This window comes from Bombina bombina, chromosome 6, assembly GCF_027579735.1.
Source record: "Bombina bombina isolate aBomBom1 chromosome 6, aBomBom1.pri, whole genome shotgun sequence".
Lineage (NCBI taxonomy): Eukaryota > Metazoa > Chordata > Amphibia > Anura > Bombinatoridae > Bombina > Bombina bombina.
The window spans coordinates 114631657-114653706 of record NC_069504.1 but is presented as its reverse complement, the minus strand read 5'-3'; the positions used below and the strand labels follow the sequence as shown (position 1 = coordinate 114653706).

The 22050-nt window shown below is 40.3% G+C and overlaps 1 protein-coding gene across 2 annotated transcripts in view; it reads left to right on the top strand.

Annotated features, from left to right (window-relative positions):
- The window catches only part of COG5 (component of oligomeric golgi complex 5), a 1291144-nt gene that overhangs the window by 1189017 nt on the left and 80077 nt on the right, over positions 1 to 22050 (top strand). For both annotated transcript variants that reach the window (XM_053716572.1, XM_053716573.1), the window contains one exon: positions 706 to 785. In XM_053716572.1, the coding sequence (XP_053572547.1) occupies positions 706 to 785 (80 nt within the window). The remainder of the gene's footprint in view (positions 1 to 705; positions 786 to 22050) is intronic.

The window sequence follows — 22050 nt, the reverse complement described above, 5'->3', positions numbered from 1 at the left end:
GTAGCTTCCCCACCCCCCCAGATCAACCCCCCACCCCTTTCAGATCCCTTAGATTGTTTATTTATTTATTTAATTTTTTTTTTTATTTTTCTTGTATTACCATTTATTTTTCTGCAGTGTAGCGGTTCCCTCCCGCTCCCGCCCCATGCACGCGCCCGCCCGCCGCCCCCCGTGCACGCGCGCGCTCCCGCCTATCCCGCCCCCGATCCCGCCCCCCTCCACTTCATCCGGCACACCGATGGCCGCCCACCCGCCTCCCAGACTTTCTCCCACCCACCAACGATACCGGCCACCGATGTCCGTTGCAGAGAGGGCCACAGAGTGGCTCTCTCTGCATCGGATGGCCAAGGGGGGTTATTGCAGGATGCCTCGATATCGAGGCATCACTGCAATAACCGGAAAGCAGCTGGAAGCGAGTAGGATCGCTTCCAGCTTCTTTCCAGACCAAGGACGTACGCCACACGTCCTCGGTCATTAACTGTATTTTTTTTGAGGACGTGTGGCGTACGTCCTTGGTCCTTAAGGGGTTAAAGAACAAAGTGCTGTGAAATGTGTAACTCTTTATAAATAAATAATGATGAACTGACAACAAATATAGTTCCTCAATTTTATTTTTTGTGTGATGTTTTTTCTTTTTTTTTATACATTTAGAATTGTGGCGTAAACATACTATATTAATTTGTGTACATTTACCTTTTATTCTAGAGAGCTGAATGGTCGATTGCTCGTTATTCCCAGTGGCTTGACGATCATCCATCTGAGAAAGACAGGCTTCTTCTTATTAGGTAAAATGATGCTAATATTTAACAATACTGACACACTGTACCTGTAAATATTACACATTTGCAGTGACCAGTCCTGGCTGTGAGCTATACATTTTCTAATGATCTATGCAACTAGGGTCACATCATTGTCTCCAGGATTAGTTACTACTGAATCACTAAATTCTTCTGCTTATGGGTTATCTGAGTACATCACACAAACGGACTGATGTGTGCTGCCAGGCGATTGAGTTGTTTTCAGGGAACGGATGGCCAATAAAACAAGTCAAATGAAATAGGTGTGCAGTAAATGTACTGGAAATGCTAAATCCCTGCATTATTGTTTATTATCATTTATTTGTAAAGATATAATAGACTACTTCACAGTGGGATGATTGAAGGGAAACATCTAACGTATACTGGGCCGTTTACTTGTTAGAGCACTGAATCTGATAAAAACATAAATGCATCTCTGATACATCTATAGTGGAGAAACAACTTTGCAAGAAGCAAATATCAATTGTTTTGAGAACAACAGCGTATGAAACACTGACTTCATATGTGATTTGCACAAACAGCCTCTTTCCACTTTGGCTGCAAGCAACACACATAGAGCGGTGATTTGACTGCCAGTAATACACACACAGGACAGTAATGTAAGACTCCACCCTCTCCCCTTTACACACAGAATAGTGATTTAAAGGGACAGTCTAGGCCAAAAACATAATTTATGTAAGAACTTACCTGATAAATTCATTTCTTTCATATTAGCAAGAGTCCATGAGCTAGTGACGTATGGGATATACATTCCTACCAGGAGGGGCAAAGTTTCCCAAACCTTAAAATGCCTATAAATACACCCCTCACCACACCCACAATTCAGTTTAACGAATAGCCAAGAAGTGGGGTGATAAGAAAAAAGTGCGAAAGCATATAAAATAAGGAATTGGAATAATTGTGCTTTATACAAAAAAATCATAACCACCACAAAAAAGGGCGGGCCTCATGGACTCTTGCTAATATGAAAGAAATGAATTTATCAGGTAAGTTCTTACATAAATTATGTTTTCTTTCATGTAATTAGCAAGAGTCCATGAGCTAGTGACGTATGGGATAATGACTACCCAAGATGTGGATCTTTCCACACAAGAGTCACTAGAGAGGGAGGGATAAAATAAAGACAGCCAATTCCTGCTGAAAATAATCCACACCCAAAATAAAGTTTAATGAAAAACATAAGCAGAAGATTCAAACTGAAACCGCTGCCTGAAGTACTTTTCTACCAAAAACTGCTTCAGAAGAAGAAAATACAACAAAATGGTAGAATTTGGTAAAAGTATGCAAAGAGGACCAAGTTGCCGCTTTGCAAATCTGATCAACCGAAGCTTCATTCCTAAACGCCCAGGAAGTAGAAACTGACCTAGTAGAATGAACTGTAATCCTATGAGGCGGAGTCTTACCCGACTCAACATAGGCAAGATGAAATAAAGATTTCAACCAAGATGCCAAAGAAATGGCAGAAGTTTTCTGGCCTTTCTAAAACCGGAAAAGATAACAAATAAACTAGAAGTCTTTCGGAAAGACTTAGTAGCTTCAACATAATATTTCAAAGCTCTAATAACATCCAAAGAATGCAACGATTTCTCCTTAGAATTCTTAGGATTAGGACATAATGAAGGAACCACAATGTCTCTACTAATGTTGTTGGAATTCACAACTTAGGTAAAAATTCAAAAGAAGTTCGCAACACCGCCTTATCCTGATGAAAAATCAGAAAAGGAGACTCACAAGAAAGAGCAGATAATTCAGAAACTCTTCTGGCAGAAGAGATGGCCAAAAGGAACAAAACTTTCCAAGAAAGTAATTTAATATCCAATGAATGCATAGGTTCAAATGGAGGAGCTTGAAGAGCCCCCAGAACCAAAATCAAACTCCAAGGAGGAGAAATTGACTTAATGACAGGCTTTATACGAACCAAAGCTTGTACAAAACAATGAATATCAGGAAGAATAGCAATCTTTCTGTGAAAAAGAACAGAAAGAGCAGAGATTTGACCTTTCAAGGAACTTGCGGACAAACCCTTATCTAAACCATCCTGAAGAAACTGTAATATTCTCGGCATTCTAAAAGAATGCCAAGAAAAATGATGAGAAAGACACCAAGAAATATAAGTCTTCCAGACTCTATAATATATCTCTCTGGATACAGATTTACGAGCCTGTAACATAGTATTAATCACAGAGTCAGAGAAACCTCTTTGACCAAGAATCAAGCGTTCAATCTCCATACCTTTAAATTTAAGGATTTCAGATCCTGATGGAAAAAAGGACCTTGAGACAAAAGGTCTGGTCTTAACGGAAGAGTCCACGGTTGGCAAGAGGCCATCCGGACAAGATCCGCATACCAAAACCTGTGAGGCCATGCCGGAGCTACCAGCAGAACAAACGAGCATTCCTTCAGAATCTTGGAGATTACTCTTGGAAGAAGAACTAGAGGCGGAAAGATATAGGCAGGATGATACTTCCAAGGAAGTGATAATGCATCCACTGCCTCCGCCTGAGGATCCCGGGATCTGGACAGATACCTGGGAAGTTTCTTGTTTAGATGAGAAGCCATCAGATCTATTTCTGGAAGTTCCCACATTTGAACAATCTGAAGAAATACCTCTGGGTGAAGAGACCATTCGCCCGGATGCAACGTTTGGCGACTGAGATAATCCGCTTTCCAATTGTCCATACCTGGGATATGAACCGCAGAGATTAGACAGGAGCTGGATTCCGCCCAAACCAAAATTCGAGATACTTCTTTCATAGCCAGAGGACTGTGAGTCCCTCCTTGATGATTGATGTATGCCACAGTTGTGACATTGTCTATCTGAAAACAAATGAACAACTCTCTCTTCAGAAGAGGCCAAGACTGAAGAGCTCTGAAAATTGCACGGAGTTCCAAAATATTGATCGGAAATCTCACCTCCTGAGATTCCCAAACCCCTTGTGCCGTCAGATACCCCCACACAGCTCCCCAACCTGTAAGACTTGCATCTGTTGAGATTATAGTCCAGGTCGGAAGAACAAAGAAGCCCCCTGAACTAAACGATGGTGATCTGTCCACCATGTCAGAGAGTGTCGTAAAATCGGTTTAAAGATATTAATTGAGATATCTTTGAGTAATCCCTGCACCATTGGTTCAGCATACAGAGCTGAAGAGGTCGCATGTGAAAACGAGCAAAGGAGATCGCATCTGATGCGGCAGTCCTAAGACCCAACATTTCCATGCATAAGGCTACCAAAGGGAATGATTGTGACTGAAGGTTTTGACAAGCTGATATCAATGTTAAACTTCTCTTGTCTGACAAGGACAGAGTCATAGACACTGAATTTATCTAGAAACCTAAAAAGGTTACCCTTGTCTGAGGAATCAATGAACTGATTGGTAAATTGATCCTCCAACAATGAACTTGAAGAAACAACACAAGTCGATTCGTATGAGATTCTTCGAAAATGAGAAGACTGAGCAAGTACCAAGATATCGTCCAAATAAGGAAATACCAAAACCCTATTCTCTGATTACAGAAAGAAGGGCACCGAGAACCTTTGAAAAAAATTCTTGGAACTGAGGCTAGGCCAAACGGTAGAGCCACAAAACTGGTAATGCTTGTCTAAAAAGAGAATCTCAGACACTAAAAGTGATCTGGATGAATCGGAATATGCAGATACACATCCTGTAAATCTATTGTAGACATATAATGCCCTTGCTAAACAAAAGGCAGGATAGTCCTACAGTAACCATCTTGAATGTTGGTATCCTAACATAACGATTCAATAATGATAGATCCAGAACTGGTCTGAAGGAATTGACCTTCTTTGGTACAATGAAGAGATAAAATAAAACCCCAGCCCCTGTTCCAGAACTGGAACTGGCATAAATACTCCAGCCAACTCTAGATCTGAAACACATTTCAGAAATGCTGAGCCTTTGCTGTGTTAACTGGGACACGGGAAAGAAAAGAATCTCTTAGCAGGAGGCCTTAACTTGAAGCCAATTCTGTACCTTTCTGAAACAATGTTTCTGAAACCAGAGATTAAGAACGGAATTGATCCAAATTTCTTTGAAGAAAACGTAATCTGCCCCATACCAGCTGAGCTGGAATAAGGGCCGCACCTTCATAGGTACTTAGGAGCTGGCTATAGGTTTCTATAAGGCTTGGATATATTCCAAACTGGAAATAGTTTCCAAACTGATACCGCTCCTGAGGATGAAGGATCAGGCTTTTGTTCCTTGTTGTGAGGAAAGGAACGAAAATGATTATTTACCCTGGAAAGAAAGGGAAAGCAAAGTTGACTTAGAAGACATGTCAGCATTCCAAGATAATCCATAAAGCTTTTCTAGCTAAAATAGCTAGAGACATATACCTGACATCAACTCTAATGATATCAAAAGATGGTATCACCAATAAAATTATTAGCATGTTATAGAATAATAATAATGCTATAAAATTATGATCTGTTACTTGTTGCGCTAAAGCTTCTAACCAAAAAGTTGAAGCTGCAGCAACATCCGCTAAAAATATAGCAGGTCTAAGAAGATTACCTGAACATAAGTAAGCTTTTCTTAGAAAGGATTCAATTTTCCTATCTAAAGGATCCTTAAATGAAGTACTATCTGCCATAGGAATAGTAGTACATTAGCAGGAGTAGAGACAGCCCCATAACCTTAGGGATTTTTGTCCCAAAAAACTCTAATCTGTCAGATGGCACAGGATATAATGTGCTTAAACGTCTAGAAGGAGTAAATAAATTACCCAAATTATTCCATTCCCTGGAAATTACTTCAGAAATAGCATCAGGGAGATAAAACACTTCTGGAATAACTACAGGAGGTTTAAAAACCTTATTTAAACGTTTACATTTAGTATCAAGAGGACCAGAATCCTCTATTTCTAATGCAAATAACACTTCTTTAAGTAAAGAACGAATAAATTCCATCTTGAACAAATACAAAGATTTATCAGCATCAACCTCTGAGACAGAAACCTCTGAACCAGAAGAACCATTATCAGTATCAGAATGATGATGTTCATTTAAAAATTCATCTGAAAAAAAGAGAAGTTTTAAAAGACTTTTATGTATACTAGAAGGAGAAATAACAGACATAGCCTTCTTAATGGATTTAAAAAATAAAATCTCTTATGTTATCAGGAACACTCTGAAAATTAGATGTTGACGGAACAGCAACAGGTAATGTAACAGTACTAAAGGAAATTTTATCTGCATTAATAAGTTTGACATGACATGCAATACAAATAACAGCTGGAGAAACAGATACCAAAAGTTTATAGCAGATACACTTAGCTTGGTAGCTCCAGCACTGTGCAGTGATTTTCCTGTAGTATCTTCTGACTCAGTTGCAACGTGGAACATCTTGCAATATGTAAAAGAAAAAAACAACATATAAAGCAAAATTGATCAAATTCCTTAAATGATAGTTTCAGGAATGGGAAAAAAATGCCAGTGAACAAGCTTCTAGCAACCAGAAGCAATAAATAATGAGACTTAAATAATGTGGAGACAAAAATGACGCCCATATTTTTTAGCGCCAAAAAAGACGCCCACATTATTTGGCGCCTAAATGCTTTTGGCGCCAAAAATGACGCCACATCCGGAACGCCGACATTTTTGACGCAAAAAAACGTCAAGAAATGACGCAACTTCCGGCGACACGTATGACGCCGGAAACAGAAAAAAAATTTTTGCGCCAAAAAAGTCCGCGCCAAGAATGACGCAATAAAATGAAGCATTTTCTGCCCCCGCGAGCCTAACAGCCCACAGGGAAAAAGTCAAATTTTTAAAGGTAAGAAAAAATGATTGAAACAAATGCATTTATCCCAAATATGAAACTGACTGTCTGAAAATAAGGAACGTTGAACATCCTGAGTCAAGGCAAATAAATGTTTGAATACATATATTTAGAACTTTATATAAAAGTGCCCAACCATAGCTTAGAGTGTCACAGAAAATAAGATTTACTTACCCCAGGACACTCATCTACATGTTTGTAGAAAGCCAAACCAGTACTGAAACGAGAATCAGCAGAGGTAATGGTATATATGAGTATATCGTCGATCTAAAAAGGGAGGTAAGAGATGAATCTCTACGACCGATAACAGAGAACCTATGAAATAGACCCCGTAGAAGGAGATCACTGCATTCAAATAGGCAATACTCTCCTCACATCCCTCTGACATTCACTGCACGCTGAGAGGAAAACCGGGCTCCAACTTGCTGCGGAGCGCATATCAACGTAGAATCTAGCACAAACTTACTTCACCACCTCCATCGGAGGCAAAGTTTGTAAAAACTGAATTGTGGGTGTGGTGAGGGGTGTATTTATAGGCATTTTAAGGTTTGGGAAACTTTGCCCCTCCTGGTAGGAATGTATATCCCATACGTCACTAGCTCATGGACTCTTGCTAATTACATGAAAGAAATAAACTTTCATGATTCAGATAGAGCATGTAATTTTAAACAATTTTCCAATTTACTTTTATCACCAATTATGCTTTGTTCTCTTGGTATTCTTAGTTGAAAGCTTAACCTAGGAGGTTCATATGCTAATTTCTTAGACCTTGAAGCCCACCTCTTTGAGATTGCATTTTAACAGTTTTTCACCACTAGAGGGTGTTAGTTCACGTATTTCATATAGATAACACTGTGCTCGTGCACGAGAAGTTATCTGGGAGCAGGCACTGATTGGCTAGACTGCAAGTCTGTCAAAAGAACTGAAAAAGGGGCAGTTTGTAGAGGGTTAGATACAAGATAATCACAGAGGTTAAAAGTATATTATTATAACTGTGTTGGTTATGCAAAACTGGGAAATGGGTAATAAAGGGATTATCTATCTTTTAAAACAATAAAAATTCTGGTGTAGACTGTCCCTTTAATCCAGTTGCCAGTAACAAAAACACAGCAGAGATTTTACCCCAGTAACTAACTCTAGCACCACATCAAATAATTGCAAACACCACATCATCTATATTCAAATCAGTTTAAAGTTATAGGAAACCCCCACATTTTCTTTCATTATTTGGATTGAACATACAATTATAAACAATTTTCCAATTTATTTCTATTATCAAATGTGCTTCATTCTCTTGTTATCCTTTGCTGAAGCAGCAGCATTGCACTACTGGCAACTAGCTGAACACATCTAGTTAGCCAATCACAAGAGACAAATGTGTGCAGGCACCAATCAGCAGCTAGCTCCCACTAATGTAGGATATGTGCGTATTCAGTTTCAACAAGAAATACCAAGCTAACAGAGCACATTTGAAAATAGAAGTGAATTTAAAAGTGTTACATGTTCTATCTGAACCATGCAAGTTTAATTTTGACTTTTCTATCCCTTTAAGTTGTCTTAAAATGCCTGTTGCGGACACAAAACGAGTAAGAATTGCTTGGCCACTTACCCACATCTTTTAATTTTTTTAAATAAAAGTTATTTTTTAACTTTATTCGTATCAACCTTTGGTTCCTGTTTTGTGCGGCTGCACTACTTGATTTTGTCTTAAAGTTGTTAACTTTTATAACTGGCCGATTTACTCCCAGCTTGTTTTATTGCAATACTATGTTTCTCCTTGTTTTACTGGGATTTTTCCCTTTGCTATTTCTTTGTTTTTTTTCCCAACCATTTGAATTAATTGTTCTGTATTTTATTTGGGACTTGAGTCCTTGGTCAGATTTTAATTCCCTATGGAGAAGACAGATTCTTGATTTGGTGTTTAGAAGCTGTGAGTTGATTTTGATTTTTTCTACCAGTTGTTTATTTGGAGGAGACAATGTTTGTCACTGAGGCCAGTTAGGGATACACTTGCGCCGGGTTAGTCTTGCGAGGCCTACAGTGTTCTCCTCTAGTTCTCAGACATTAAAAAACTCACAATTGACAAACTACAGGAAAATGGGGCAAAATAAACAATAAAAGTGTATTGCATAGTATTGTTACTTATTTTTATATTACAATCTCAGTGTTTCATTTCCCTTTAAGGTGATTTTTTTTTTATCTGTATAAAGTTGTATTTATCTCAGGACCTGAGTGGATTAATGTTTTCATATGATATAAGTTAACAGAGCAATACACACATACAGTTGTATTAAAGGTCGCACCTAGCTAAGGTTTAGGTTATATGAGCCATTGATTAGTCCTCAGGGTTCTCATTTTGTATACTTTGTCTGGTGATACATAAGATCATTTATACATGGATTACGCCTATATTATTCCTACAATAAATACATAATATAGTAAAAAATACTACAACTAGGTCCCTTTAACTTGGACACCTTTCAGTTTATAGTATTGCATAATTGCTCATTGGTATCTTTTAGTTTATTAAATATTCTGTATTATAGTCACATGCTGTAATTTGTTACAGCATATCATTTTAAAAACTAGTGACCCTGCACCTCTTTGTGTTTAAACCAAAAGTACCACAGATACAGAGAAATGCTGGTCTTGAGTAGAAAATGCTGCTGACCCATTCAACAGCACTTGCAGAACGACCCAGCTGTGTAACAAGTGCTGAATCAGTGTCAATTTCTGCTCTGGACCAGCAGTGCTCTGCAGTACTTTATCTATATGTTTAATACCTTTCTAGGGTTAAACACAGAGGTGCAGGATTGCTGGTCTTAAAATGACAAATTAGAGTCTATAATATTTCATCAATAATGGTCTTTAGAATCTTCTGTTTTTTCAATAACTGTGAATGAAATTATGTAACGGCAAAGAGAGAAAAAGGTGAGTATGAGAACCACATAAGAATAACATGACGTGTGTGTGTGTGTATGTGCTGGTGTGTTACTATAACATGACTTGTGTGTATGTGCTGCTGTGTTACTATAACATGACGTGTGTGTAAGTGCTGGTGTGTTATTATAATATGACGTGTGTGTGTATATGTGCTGGTGTGTTACTATAACATGACGTGTGTGTAAGTGCTGGTGTGTTACTATAACATGACGTGTGTGTAAGTGCTGGTGTGTTACTATAACATGACTTGTGTGTATGTGCTGGTGTGTTACTATAACATGACGTGTGTGTAAGTGCTGGTGTGTTACTATAACATGACGTGTGTGTATGTGCTGGTGTGTTACTATAACATGACGTGTGTGTAAGTGCTGGTGTGTTACTATAACATGATGTGTGTGTATGTGCTGGTGTGTTACTATAACATGACGTGTGTGTATGTGCTGGTGTGTTACTATAACATGACTTGTGTGTAAGTGCTGGTGTGTTACTATAACATGACGTGTATGTGCTGGTGTGTTACTATAAAATGACGTGTGTGTATGTGCTGGTGTGTTACTATAACATGACTTGTGTGTAAGTGCTGGTGTGTTACTATAACATGACGTGTGTGTGTAAGTGCTGGTGTGTTACTATAACATGACGTGTGTGTGTATGTGCTGGTGTGTTACTATAACATGACGTGTGTGTATGTGCTGATGTGTTACTATAACATGACTTGTGTGTAAGTGCTGGTGTGTTACTATAACATGACGTGTGTGTATGTGCTGTTGTGTTACTATAACATGACATGTGTGTATGTGCTGGTGTGTTACTATAACATGACTTGTGTATATGTACTGGTGTGTTACTATAACATGACGTGTGTGTGTATGTGCTGGTGTGTTACTATAACATGACGTGTGTGTGTATGTGCTGCTGTGTTACTATAACATGACGTGTGTGTAAGTGCTGGTGTGTTACTATAACATGACTTGTGTGTATGTGCTGGTGTGTTACTATAACATGACGTGTGTGTATATGCTGCTGTGTTACTATAACATGACGTGTGTGTATGTGCTGTTGTGTTACTATAACATGACTTGTGTGTATGTGCTGGTGTGTTACTATAACATGACGTGTGTGTGTATGTGCTGGTGTGTTACTATAACATGACTTGTGTGTATGTGCTGCTGTGTTACTATAACATGACGTGTGTGTATGTGCTGGTGTGTTACTATAACATGACGTGTGTGTATGTGCTGCTGTGTTACTATAACATGACGTGTGTGTATGTGCTGGTGTGTTACTATAACATGACGTGTGTGTATGTGCTGCTGTGTTACTATAACATGACGTGTGTGTATGTGCTGGTGTGTTACTATAACATGACGTGTGTGTATGTGCTGCTGTGTTGCTATAACATGACGTGTGTGTGTATGTGCTGGTGTGTTGCTATAACATGACTTGTGTGTATGTGCTGGTGTGTTACTATAACATGACGTGTGTGTATGTGCTGGTGTGTTGCTATAACATGACGTGTGTGTGTATGTGCTGCTGTGTTACTATAACATGACGTGTGTGTAAGTGCTGGTGTGTTACTATAACATGACGTGTGTGTATGTGCTGGTGTGTTACTATAACATGACGTGTGTGTAAGTGCTGGTGTGTTACTATAACATGACGTGTGTGTAAGTGCTGGTGTGTTACTATAACATGACGTGTGTGTAAGTGCTGGTGTGTTACTATAACATGACGTGTGTGTAAGTGCTGGTGTGTTACTATAACATGACGTGTGTGTAAGTGCTGGTGTGTTACTATAACATGACATGTGTGTATGTGCTGCTGTGTTACTATAACATGACTTGTGTGTATGTGCTGCTGTGTTACTATAACATGACGTGTGTGTAAGTGCTGGTGTGTTACTATAACATGACATGTGTGTATGTGCTGCTGTGTTACTATAACATGACTTGTGTGTATGTGCTGGTGTGTTACTATAACATGACGTGTGTGTATGTGCTGCTGTGTTACTATAACATGACGTGTGTGTATGTGCTGGTGTGTTACTATAACATGACGTGTGTGTATGTGCTGGTGTGTTACTATAACATGACGTGTGTGTATGTGCTGGTGTGTTACTATAACATGACGTGTGTGTATGTGCTGCTGTGTTGCTATAACATGACGTGTGTGTGTATGTGCTGGTGTGTTGCTATAACATGACTTGTGTGTATGTGCTGGTGTGTTACTATAACATGACGTGTGTGTATGTGCTGGTGTGTTGCTATAACATGACGTGTGTGTGTATGTGCTGCTGTGTTACTATAACATGACGTGTGTGTAAGTGCTGGTGTGTTACTATAACATGACGTGTGTGTATGTGCTGGTGTGTTACTATAACATGACGTGTGTGTAAGTGCTGGTGTGTTACTATAACATGACGTGTGTGTAAGTGCTGGTGTGTTACTATAACATGACGTGTGTGTAAGTGCTGGTGTGTTACTATAACATGACGTGTGTGTAAGTGCTGGTGTGTTACTATAACATGACGTGTGTGTAAGTGCTGGTGTGTTACTATAACATGACATGTGTGTATGTGCTGCTGTGTTACTATAACATGACTTGTGTGTATGTGCTGCTGTGTTACTATAACATGACGTGTGTGTAAGTGCTGGTGTGTTACTATAACATGACATGTGTGTATGTGCTGCTGTGTTACTATAACATGACTTGTGTGTATGTGCTGGTGTGTTACTATAACATGACGTGTGTGTATGTGCTGGTGTGTTACTATAACATGACGTTTGTGTATGTGCTGATGTGTTACTATAACATGACGTGTGTGTATGTGCTGATGTGTTACTATAACATGACTTGTGTGTATGTGCTGGTGTGTTACTATAACATGACGTGTGTGTATATGTGCTGGTGTGTTACTATAACATGACTTGTGTGTATGTGCTGCTGTTACTATAACATGATGTGTGTGTGTAAGTGCTGGTGTGTTACTAAAACATGACGTGTGTGTATGTGCTGGTGTGTTACTATAACATGACGTGTGTGTGTATGTGCTGCTGTGTTACTATAACATGACGTTTGTGTGTATGTGCTGGTGTGTTACTATAACATGACTTGTGTGTATGTGCTGGTGTGTTACTATAACATGACGTGTGTGTGTATGTGGTGGTGTGTTACTATAACATGACTTGTGTGTATGTGCTGCTGTGTTACTATAACATGACGTGTGTGTATGTGCTGGTGTGTTACTATAACATGACGTGTGTGTGTATGTGCTGGTGTGTTACTATAACATGACTTGTGTGTAAGTACTGGTGTGTTGCTATAACATGACGTGTGTGTATGTGCTGGTGTGTTACTATAACATGACGTGTGTGTATGTTCTGCTGTGTTACTATAACATGACGTGTGTGTGTATGTGCTGGTGTGTTACTATAACATGACTTGTGTGTAAGTGCTGGTGTGTTACTATAACATGACGTGTGTGTGTATGTGCTGGTGTGTTACTATAACATGACTTGTGTGTATGTGCTGGTGTGTTACTATAACATGACGTGTGTGTATGTGCTGCTGTGTTACTATAACATGACTTGTGTGTATGTGCTGATGTGTTACTATAACATGACGTGTGTGTGTATGTGCTGGTGTGTTACTATAACATGACGTGTGTGTGTATGTGCTGATGTGTTACTATAACATGACGTGTGTGTGTATGTGCTGGTGTGTTACTATAACATGACGTGTGTGTGTATGTGCTGCTGTGTTACTATAACATGACGTGTGTGTATGTGCTGGTGTGTTACTATAACATGACGTGTGTGTGTATGTGCTGCTGTGTTACTATAACATGACGTGTGTGTATGTGCTGGTGTGTTACTATAACATGACGTGTGTGTATGTGCTGGTGTGTTACTATAACATGACTTGTGTATATGTACTGGTGTGTTACTATAACATGACGTGTGTGTATGTGCTGTTGTGTTACTATAACATGACATGTGTGTATGTGCTGGTGTGTTACTATAACATGACTTGTGTATATGTACTGGTGTGTTACTATAACATGACGTGTGTGTGTATGTGCTGGTGTGTTACTATAACATGACGTGTGTGTGTATGTGCTGCTGTGTTACTATAACATGACGTGTGTGTAAGTGCTGGTGTGTTACTATAACATGACTTGTGTGTATGTGCTGGTGTGTTACTATAACATGACGTGTGTGTATATGCTGCTGTGTTACTATAACATGACGTGTGTGTATGTGCTGTTGTGTTACTATAACATGACTTGTGTGTATGTGCTGGTGTGTTACTATAACATGACGTGTGTGTGTATGTGCTGGTGTGTTACTATAACATGACTTGTGTGTATGTGCTGCTGTGTTACTATAACATGACGTGTGTGTATGTGCTGGTGTGTTACTATAACATGACGTGTGTGTATGTGCTGCTGTGTTACTATAACATGACGTGTGTGTATGTGCTGGTGTGTTACTATAACATGACGTGTGTGTATGTGCTGCTGTGTTACTATAACATGACGTGTGTGTATGTGCTGGTGTGTTACTATAACATGACGTGTGTGTATGTGCTGCTGTGTTGCTATAACATGACGTGTGTGTGTATGTGCTGGTGTGTTACTATAACATGACTTGTGTGTATGTGCTGGTGTGTTACTATAACATGACGTGTGTGTATGTGCTGGTGTGTTGCTATAACATGACGTGTGTGTGTATGTGCTGCTGTGTTACTATAACATGACGTGTGTGTAAGTGCTGGTGTGTTACTATAACATGACGTGTGTGTATGTGCTGGTGTGTTACTATAACATGACGTGTGTGTAAGTGCTGGTGTGTTACTATAACATGACGTGTGTGTAAGTGCTGGTGTGTTACTATAACATGACGTGTGTGTAAGTGCTGGTGTGTTACTATAACATGACGTGTGTGTAAGTGCTGGTGTGTTACTATAACATGACGTGTGTGTAAGTGCTGGTGTGTTACTATAACATGACATGTGTGTATGTGCTGCTGTGTTACTATAACATGACTTGTGTGTATGTGCTGCTGTGTTACTATAACATGACGTGTGTGTAAGTGCTGGTGTGTTACTATAACATGACGTGTGTGTATGTGCTGGTGTGTTACTATAACATGACGTGTGTGTAAGTGCTGGTGTGTTACTATAACATGACGTGTGTGTAAGTGCTGGTGTGTTACTATAACATGACGTGTGTGTAAGTGCTGGTGTGTTACTATAACATGACGTGTGTGTAAGTGCTGGTGTGTTACTATAACATGACGTGTGTGTAAGTGCTGGTGTGTTACTATAACATGACATGTGTGTATGTGCTGCTGTGTTACTATAACATGACTTGTGTGTATGTGCTGCTGTGTTACTATAACATGACGTGTGTGTAAGTGCTGGTGTGTTACTATAACATGACATGTGTGTATGTGCTGCTGTGTTACTATAACATGACTTGTGTGTATGTGCTGGTGTGTTACTATAACATGACGTGTGTGTATGTGCTGGTGTGTTACTATAACATGACGTTTGTGTATGTGCTGATGTGTTACTATAACATGACGTGTGTGTATGTGCTGATGTGTTACTATAACATGACTTGTGTGTATGTGCTGGTGTGTTACTATAACATGACGTGTGTGTATATGTGCTGGTGTGTTACTATAACATGACTTGTGTGTATGTGCTGCTGTTACTATAACATGATGTGTGTGTGTAAGTGCTGGTGTGTTACTAAAACATGACGTGTGTGTATGTGCTGGTGTGTTACTATAACATGACGTGTGTGTGTATGTGCTGCTGTGTTACTATAACATGACGTTTGTGTGTATGTGCTGGTGTGTTACTATAACATGACTTGTGTGTATGTGCTGGTGTGTTACTATAACATGACGTGTGTGTGTATGTGCTGGTGTGTTACTATAACATGACTTGTGTGTATGTGCTGCTGTGTTACTATAACATGACGTGTGTGTATGTGCTGGTGTGTTACTATAACATGACGTGTGTGTGTATGTGCTGGTGTGTTACTATAACATGACTTGTGTGTAAGTACTGGTGTGTTGCTATAACATGACGTGTGTGTATGTGCTGGTGTGTTACTATAACATGACGTGTGTGTATGTTCTGCTGTGTTACTATAACATGACGTGTGTGTGTATGTGCTGGTGTGTTACTATAACATGACTTGTGTGTAAGTGCTGGTGTGTTACTATAACATGACGTGTGTGTGTATGTGCTGGTGTGTTACTATAACATGACGTGTGTGTAAGTGCTGGTGTGTTACTATAACATGACGTGTGTGTAAGTGCTGGTGTGTTACTATAACATGACTTGTGTGTATGTGCTGGTGTGTTACTATAACATGACGTGTGTGTAAGTGCTGGTGTGTTACTATAACATGACGTGTGTGTGTATGTGCTGGTGTGTTACTATAACATGACGTGTGTGTATGTGCTGCTGTGTTACTATAACATGACGTGTGTGTGTGCTGCTGTGTTACTATAACATGACGTGTGTGTATGTGCTGGTGTGTTACTATAACATGACTTGTGTGTATGTGCTGGTGTGTTACTATAACATGACGTGTGTGTATGTGCTGGTGTGTTGCTATAACATGACGTGTGTGTGTATGTGCTGCTGTGTTACTATAACATGACTTGTGTGTAAGTACTGGTGTGTTGCTATAACATGACGTGTGTGTAAGTGCTGGTGTGTTGCTATAACATGACGTGTGTGTAAGTGCTGGTGTGTTACTATAACATGACGTGTGTGTAAGTGCTGGTGTGTTACTATAACATGACGTGTGTGTAAGTGCTGGTGTGTTACTATAACATGACGTGTGTGTATGTGCTGGTGTGTTACTATAACATGACTTGTGTGTATGTGCTGGTGTGTTACTATAACATGACGTGTGTGTGTATGTGCTGGTGTGTTACTATAACATGACGTGTGTGTGTATGTGCTGGTGTGTTACTATAACATGATGTGTGTGTGTATGTGCTTATGTGTTACTATAACATGACGTGTGTGTGTATGTGCTTATGTGTTACTATAACATGACGTGTGTGTAAGTGCTAGTGTGTTACTATAACATGACTTGTGTGTAAGTGCTAGTGTGTTGCTATAACATGACGTGTGTGTTACTATATGTAGTATATGTTAAACATGAACTTGTTCTCTCTAGAAAAAATCTTCAGAATTCTATGTTTAGAAAAACTTTACAAATGTGCTTAGAACTAGGTAAAAGCTAAATTTTTGCTATTCATATAATGCATGTGGGAGCCACTGAAACGTCTAGCATATACCAAGGGCTCGATTTATCAATCATTTGGGGAATTCTCCTTTCTGTTCTCCTATCAGTTCGCCTATTGATGGAGAGGTGCACATGTGCGCCCGTATTTAGCATAAAAAGTAGTTTTTTCTCCATAGGAGAGCTGAGGAGAAATAATGATAAATTTCTCCAGTCGGATTAGTATCTTCTCCTTATTTATCACTAAAAATAAGCAACTATTCTCCATGTCAATCATATATAAACCAACAGAAATATTTATACAGCCTTCCTAGTAGCTTTAACGCCCCTCTTCAGTAAACTTTCATATAAGAAAATAGATCTACATTTTCATTGTTTTTGTGCTTCAATTTTAGCACTTTTTTATATCTTATTTTTATGCCCCAACAGATATCATTTTTGTGCTCTGTTATATATTATTTTGGTGCTCCATTATATATTTTTTTTCACTCCATCATAAATTATTATTGAGCTCCAATAACCATTGTTATTGTGCATTGTTATAGATAATTTTTGCACCTTGTAGAGCCCTTTTTTTGTGTAACTGCTTCTACAACTTGTAGAGAATAGATTTCTAATGCTGTTGTCCACTGTAGCTATGGAGAACTTTAATGCAGGAACTTTCAGGAGAATATAAATGATAAATGTGTAAGTAGGAGAATTATGAGAACTACTAGTATTAAAGCCCGTTCACACTGGCCATTTTTTGCAGTACATCGGTCCCACCCCTTGCTCTCTCTCTCTCCATCTCTTTTGCTCTCTCTCCCCCTCTCTTTTGCGCTCTCTCGCTCCACCTTTCTTTTGCGCTCTCTCTCCCCTCCCCCCTCTCTTTTGCTCTCTCTCTCCCCCTCTCTTTTGCTCTTTCTCTCCCCCTCTCTTTTGCTCTCTCTCTCCCCCTCTCTTTTGCTCTCTCTCTCCCCCTCTCTTTTGCTCTCTCTCCCCCCTCTCTTTTGCTCTCTCTCCCCCCTCTCTTTTGCTCTCTCTCCCCCCTCTCTTTTGCTCTCTCTCCCCCCTCTCTTTTGCTCTCTCTCCCCCCTCTCTTTTGCTCTCTCTCCCCCCCCCTCTCTTTTGCTCTCCCCCTCTCTTTTGCTCTCTCTCCCCCCCCTCTCTTTTGCTCTCCCCCTCTCTTTTGCTCTCCCCCTCTCTTTTGCTCTCCCCCCTCTCTTTTGCTCTCTCTTCCCCCCCTCTCTTTTGCTCTCTCTTCCCTCCTCTCTTTTTCTCTCTCTCTCCCCCATCTTTTGGTCTCTCTCTCTCCCCCCTCTCTTTTGCTCACTCTCTCCCCCCTCTCTTTCGCACTCTCTCCCCCCTCCTCTCTTTCGCACTCTTCCCTCTCTTTTGCTCTCTCCCCCCTCTCTTTTGCACTCTCTCCCCCTCTCTTTTGCGCTCTCTCTTTCCCCTCTCTCTCTTGCGCTCTCTCCCCCTCTCTTTTGCGCTCTCTCCCCCTCTCTTTTGCGCTCTCTCCCCCTCTCTTTTGCGCTCTCTCCCCCTGTCTTTTGCGCTCTCTCCCCCTGTCTTTTGCGCTCTCTCCCCCTGTCTTTTGCGCTCTCTCCCTCTCTTTTGCGCTCTCTCCCTCTCTTTTGCGCTCTCTCACCCTCTTTTTTGCGCTCTCTCACCCTCTTTTTTTGCTCTCTCCCCCTCTCTTTTGCGCTCTCTCTCCCCCTCTCTTTTGCGCTCTCTCTCCCCCTCTCTTTTGCGCTCTCTCTCCCCCTCTCTCTTGTTCTCTCTCCCCCTCTCTTTTGCGCTCTCTCGATCCACCTCTCTTTTGCCCTGTCTACCCCCTCCTTTTCTCTTGTAAGATGTATCGAGTCCATGGATTCATCCATACTTGTGGGATATTCTCCTTCCTTACAGGAAGTGGCAAAGAGAGCACCCACAGCAGAGCTGTCTATATAGCTCCTCCCTTAGCTCCACCCCCAGTCATTCTCTTTGCCTACTCTAAGTACTAGGAAGGGTAAAGTGAGTGTGGTGACAAAAATGTTAGTTTTTATTTTCTCAAGCAAAGGGTTGTTATTTTAAATAGTACCGGTGTGTACTATTCACTCTCTGGCAGAAAAGGGATGAAGATTTCTGCAAGGAGGATGATGATCTTAGCACTTTGTAACTAAGATCCACTGCTGTTCTCACAAGGGCTGAAGAGTACAGGAAAACTTCAGTTGGGGGAACGGTTTGCATGCTAAGCTGCATTGAGGTATGTTCAGTCAATTTTTTTTCTAGACAGACTGTGATAATTCTAGAAAAGGCTGGCAATATCCCCATGAGGGAAGGGTAAGCTGTATTCAGACACTTAGTAGGAATCCCAGCTTGCATGAAGGGCTCATTTGTTACTGGTGACACTGATAGGAAAAAAACGTTTTTTTATTGAAAACATAACGTTTTTTTGAGGGACTTTAAGGGGTCATTGTGGCTTATTTAAGGGTTATTAACCCACATGGCTAGTTTAGAAACACTCTGGTGTGTTTCTTTTAGGCCCCACTATCATCGAGCGAGGTGGGAGGGGCCTATTTTCACATCTCAGTTGCGCAGTTTCTGTTACTCAGAGACATCCAGCTGCTTCTCCAGAGGGTCCTGCTGTGTTTGATGGCCTAAAAGAAGTTTTTTCCCCACAAATCTATCCTAAAGGGCAGGTAGGCGCCACAGCAGAGCTGTGGCAAGGTGCTGAACGTTTTTTTGCCGGTTTTTGATCAATCCGGTTTTTACATTAAGGGGTTAATCGTTTATTTCTCTGGCTGTGCTTTATGATACTACTGTAAAAATTTCGTAAAGTTTACTGCTTTTGTACACTGTTTTGCAGAGTTTGTGCATCTTTTTTTTTTTCTCTTAAAGGCACAGTACCGTTTTTTTCTAAGTATTATTTGCTTTGATTAAAGTGTCTTCCAAGCTTGCTTGTTTCATTACTAGCCTGTTTAACATGTCTGACATCAAGGAAAACCCTTGTTCAATGTGTTTAGAAGCCATTGTGGAACCCCCTCTTAGAATGTGTCCCACTTGCACTGATATGTCTATAAATTATAAAAAGCATACTTTAGCACTTAAAAATATAGCAATACATGATTCTCAGACAGAAGGAAATGAGGGTTTGCCATCTAGCTCTCCCCAAGTGTCACAACCAGTAACGCCCGCACAAGTGACGCCAAGTACCTCTAGTGCGTCCAATTCATTTACTTTACAAGACATGGCCACAGTTATGAATACAACCCTCACAGAGGTTTTATCTAAACTGCCTGGTTTACAAGGAAAGCGTGACAGCTCTGGGTTAAGAACAAATGTTGAGCCGTCTGACGCTTTAGTAGCCGTATCCAATATACCCTCACAATGTTCTGAAGTAGGGGTAAGGGATTTTTTATCTGAGGGAGAGATTTCTGATTCAGGAAAGACGCTCCCTCAGACAGATTCTGATATGACGGCCTTTAAATTTAAGCTTGAACACCTCCGCTTGTTGCTCAGGGAGGTATTAGCGACTCTAGATGATTGTGACCCTATAGTGGTCCCAGAGAAATTGTATAAAATGGACAAATACTTAGAGGTTCCTGTTTACACTGATGTTTTTCCAGTCCCTAAGAGGATTGCGAATATTGTTACTAAGGAGTGGGATAGACCAGGTATACCGTTCGCTCCCCCTCCTGTCTTTAAGAAAATGTTTCCCATATCTGACACCATGCGGGACTCGTGGCAGATGGTTCCTAAGGTGGAGGGAGCTATTTCTACTCTTGCTAAGCGTACAACTATACCTATGGAAGATAGTTATGCTTTCAAAGATCCTATGGATAAAAAAGGGTCTCCTGAAGAAAATTTTTGTTCATCAAGGTTTTCTTCTCCAACCTATGGCGTGCATTGTTCCTGTAACTACTGCAGCTGCTTTCTGGTTTGAGGCTCTAGAAGAGGCTCTTCAGATGGAGTCTCCATTAGAGGATATTATGGATAGAATTAATTCCCTTAAGTTGGCTAATTCTTTCATTACAGATGCCGCTTTCCAACTGGCTAAATTAGCGGCAAAGAATTCAGGTTTTGCCATTTTAGCACGCAGGGCGTTATGGCTTAAGTCCTGGTCTGCTGATGTGTCATCAAAATCTAAACTTTTGAACATCCCTTTCAAAGGAAAGACCCTATTCGGGCCTGAACTGAAAGAGATTATTTCAGACATCACTGGAGGGAAAGGCCATGCCCTCCCTCAGGATAAAACAAAAATGAGTACCAAACAAAATAATTTTCATTCCTTTCGGAACTTCAAGGGTGGTCCCGCTTCAGCTTCCCCTTCTGCAAAGCAAGAGGGGAATTTTGCCCAATCCAAGTCAGTCTGGAGACCTAACCAGGCTTGGAACAAGGGTAAACAGGCCAAGAAGCCTGCAGCTGCCTCTAAGACAGCATGAAGGGGTAGCCCCTGATCCGGGCCCAGATCTAGTAGGGTGCAGACTCTCTCTCTTCGCTCAGGCTTGGGCAAGAGATGTTCACGATTCCTGGGCTTTAGAAATTGTGTCCCAGGGATATTTTCTGGACTTCAAAGACTCCCCCCCAAGGGGGAGATTTCACATTTCTCAATTGTCTGCAAACCAGACAAAGAGAGAGGCGTTCTTACGCTGTGTAGAAGACCTACATACCATGGGAGTGATCCGCCCAGTTCCAAAAGCGGAACAAGGGCTAGGGTTTTACTCAAACCTGTTTGTGGTTCCCAAAAAAGAGGGAACTTTTAGACCAATCTTGGATCTCAAAATTCTAAACAAATTCCTCAGAGTACCATCATTCAAGATGGAGACTATTTGGACTATTCTACCTTTGATCCAGGAGGGTCAATATATGACTACCGTGGACTTAAAGGGACATGAAACCCACATTTTTTCTTTCATGATTTAGAAAGAGAATGCAATTTTAAACATCTTTCTAATTTACTTCTATTATCTCATTTGTTTTATTCTCTTGATATTCTTTGCTGAAAAGCATATCTAGATATGCTCAGTAGCTGCTGATTGGTTGCTGCACATAGAAGCCTCATGTGATTGGCTCACCCATGTGCATTGCTTTTTCTTCAACTAAGGATATCTAAAAAATGAAGCAAAATAAATAATAGAAGTAAATTGTAATGTTGTTTAAATTTGTATTCTCTATCTGAATCATGCAAGAAAGATTTTGGGTTTAGTAGCCCTTTAAAGGATGCGTATCTACTCATCTCTATTCACAGAG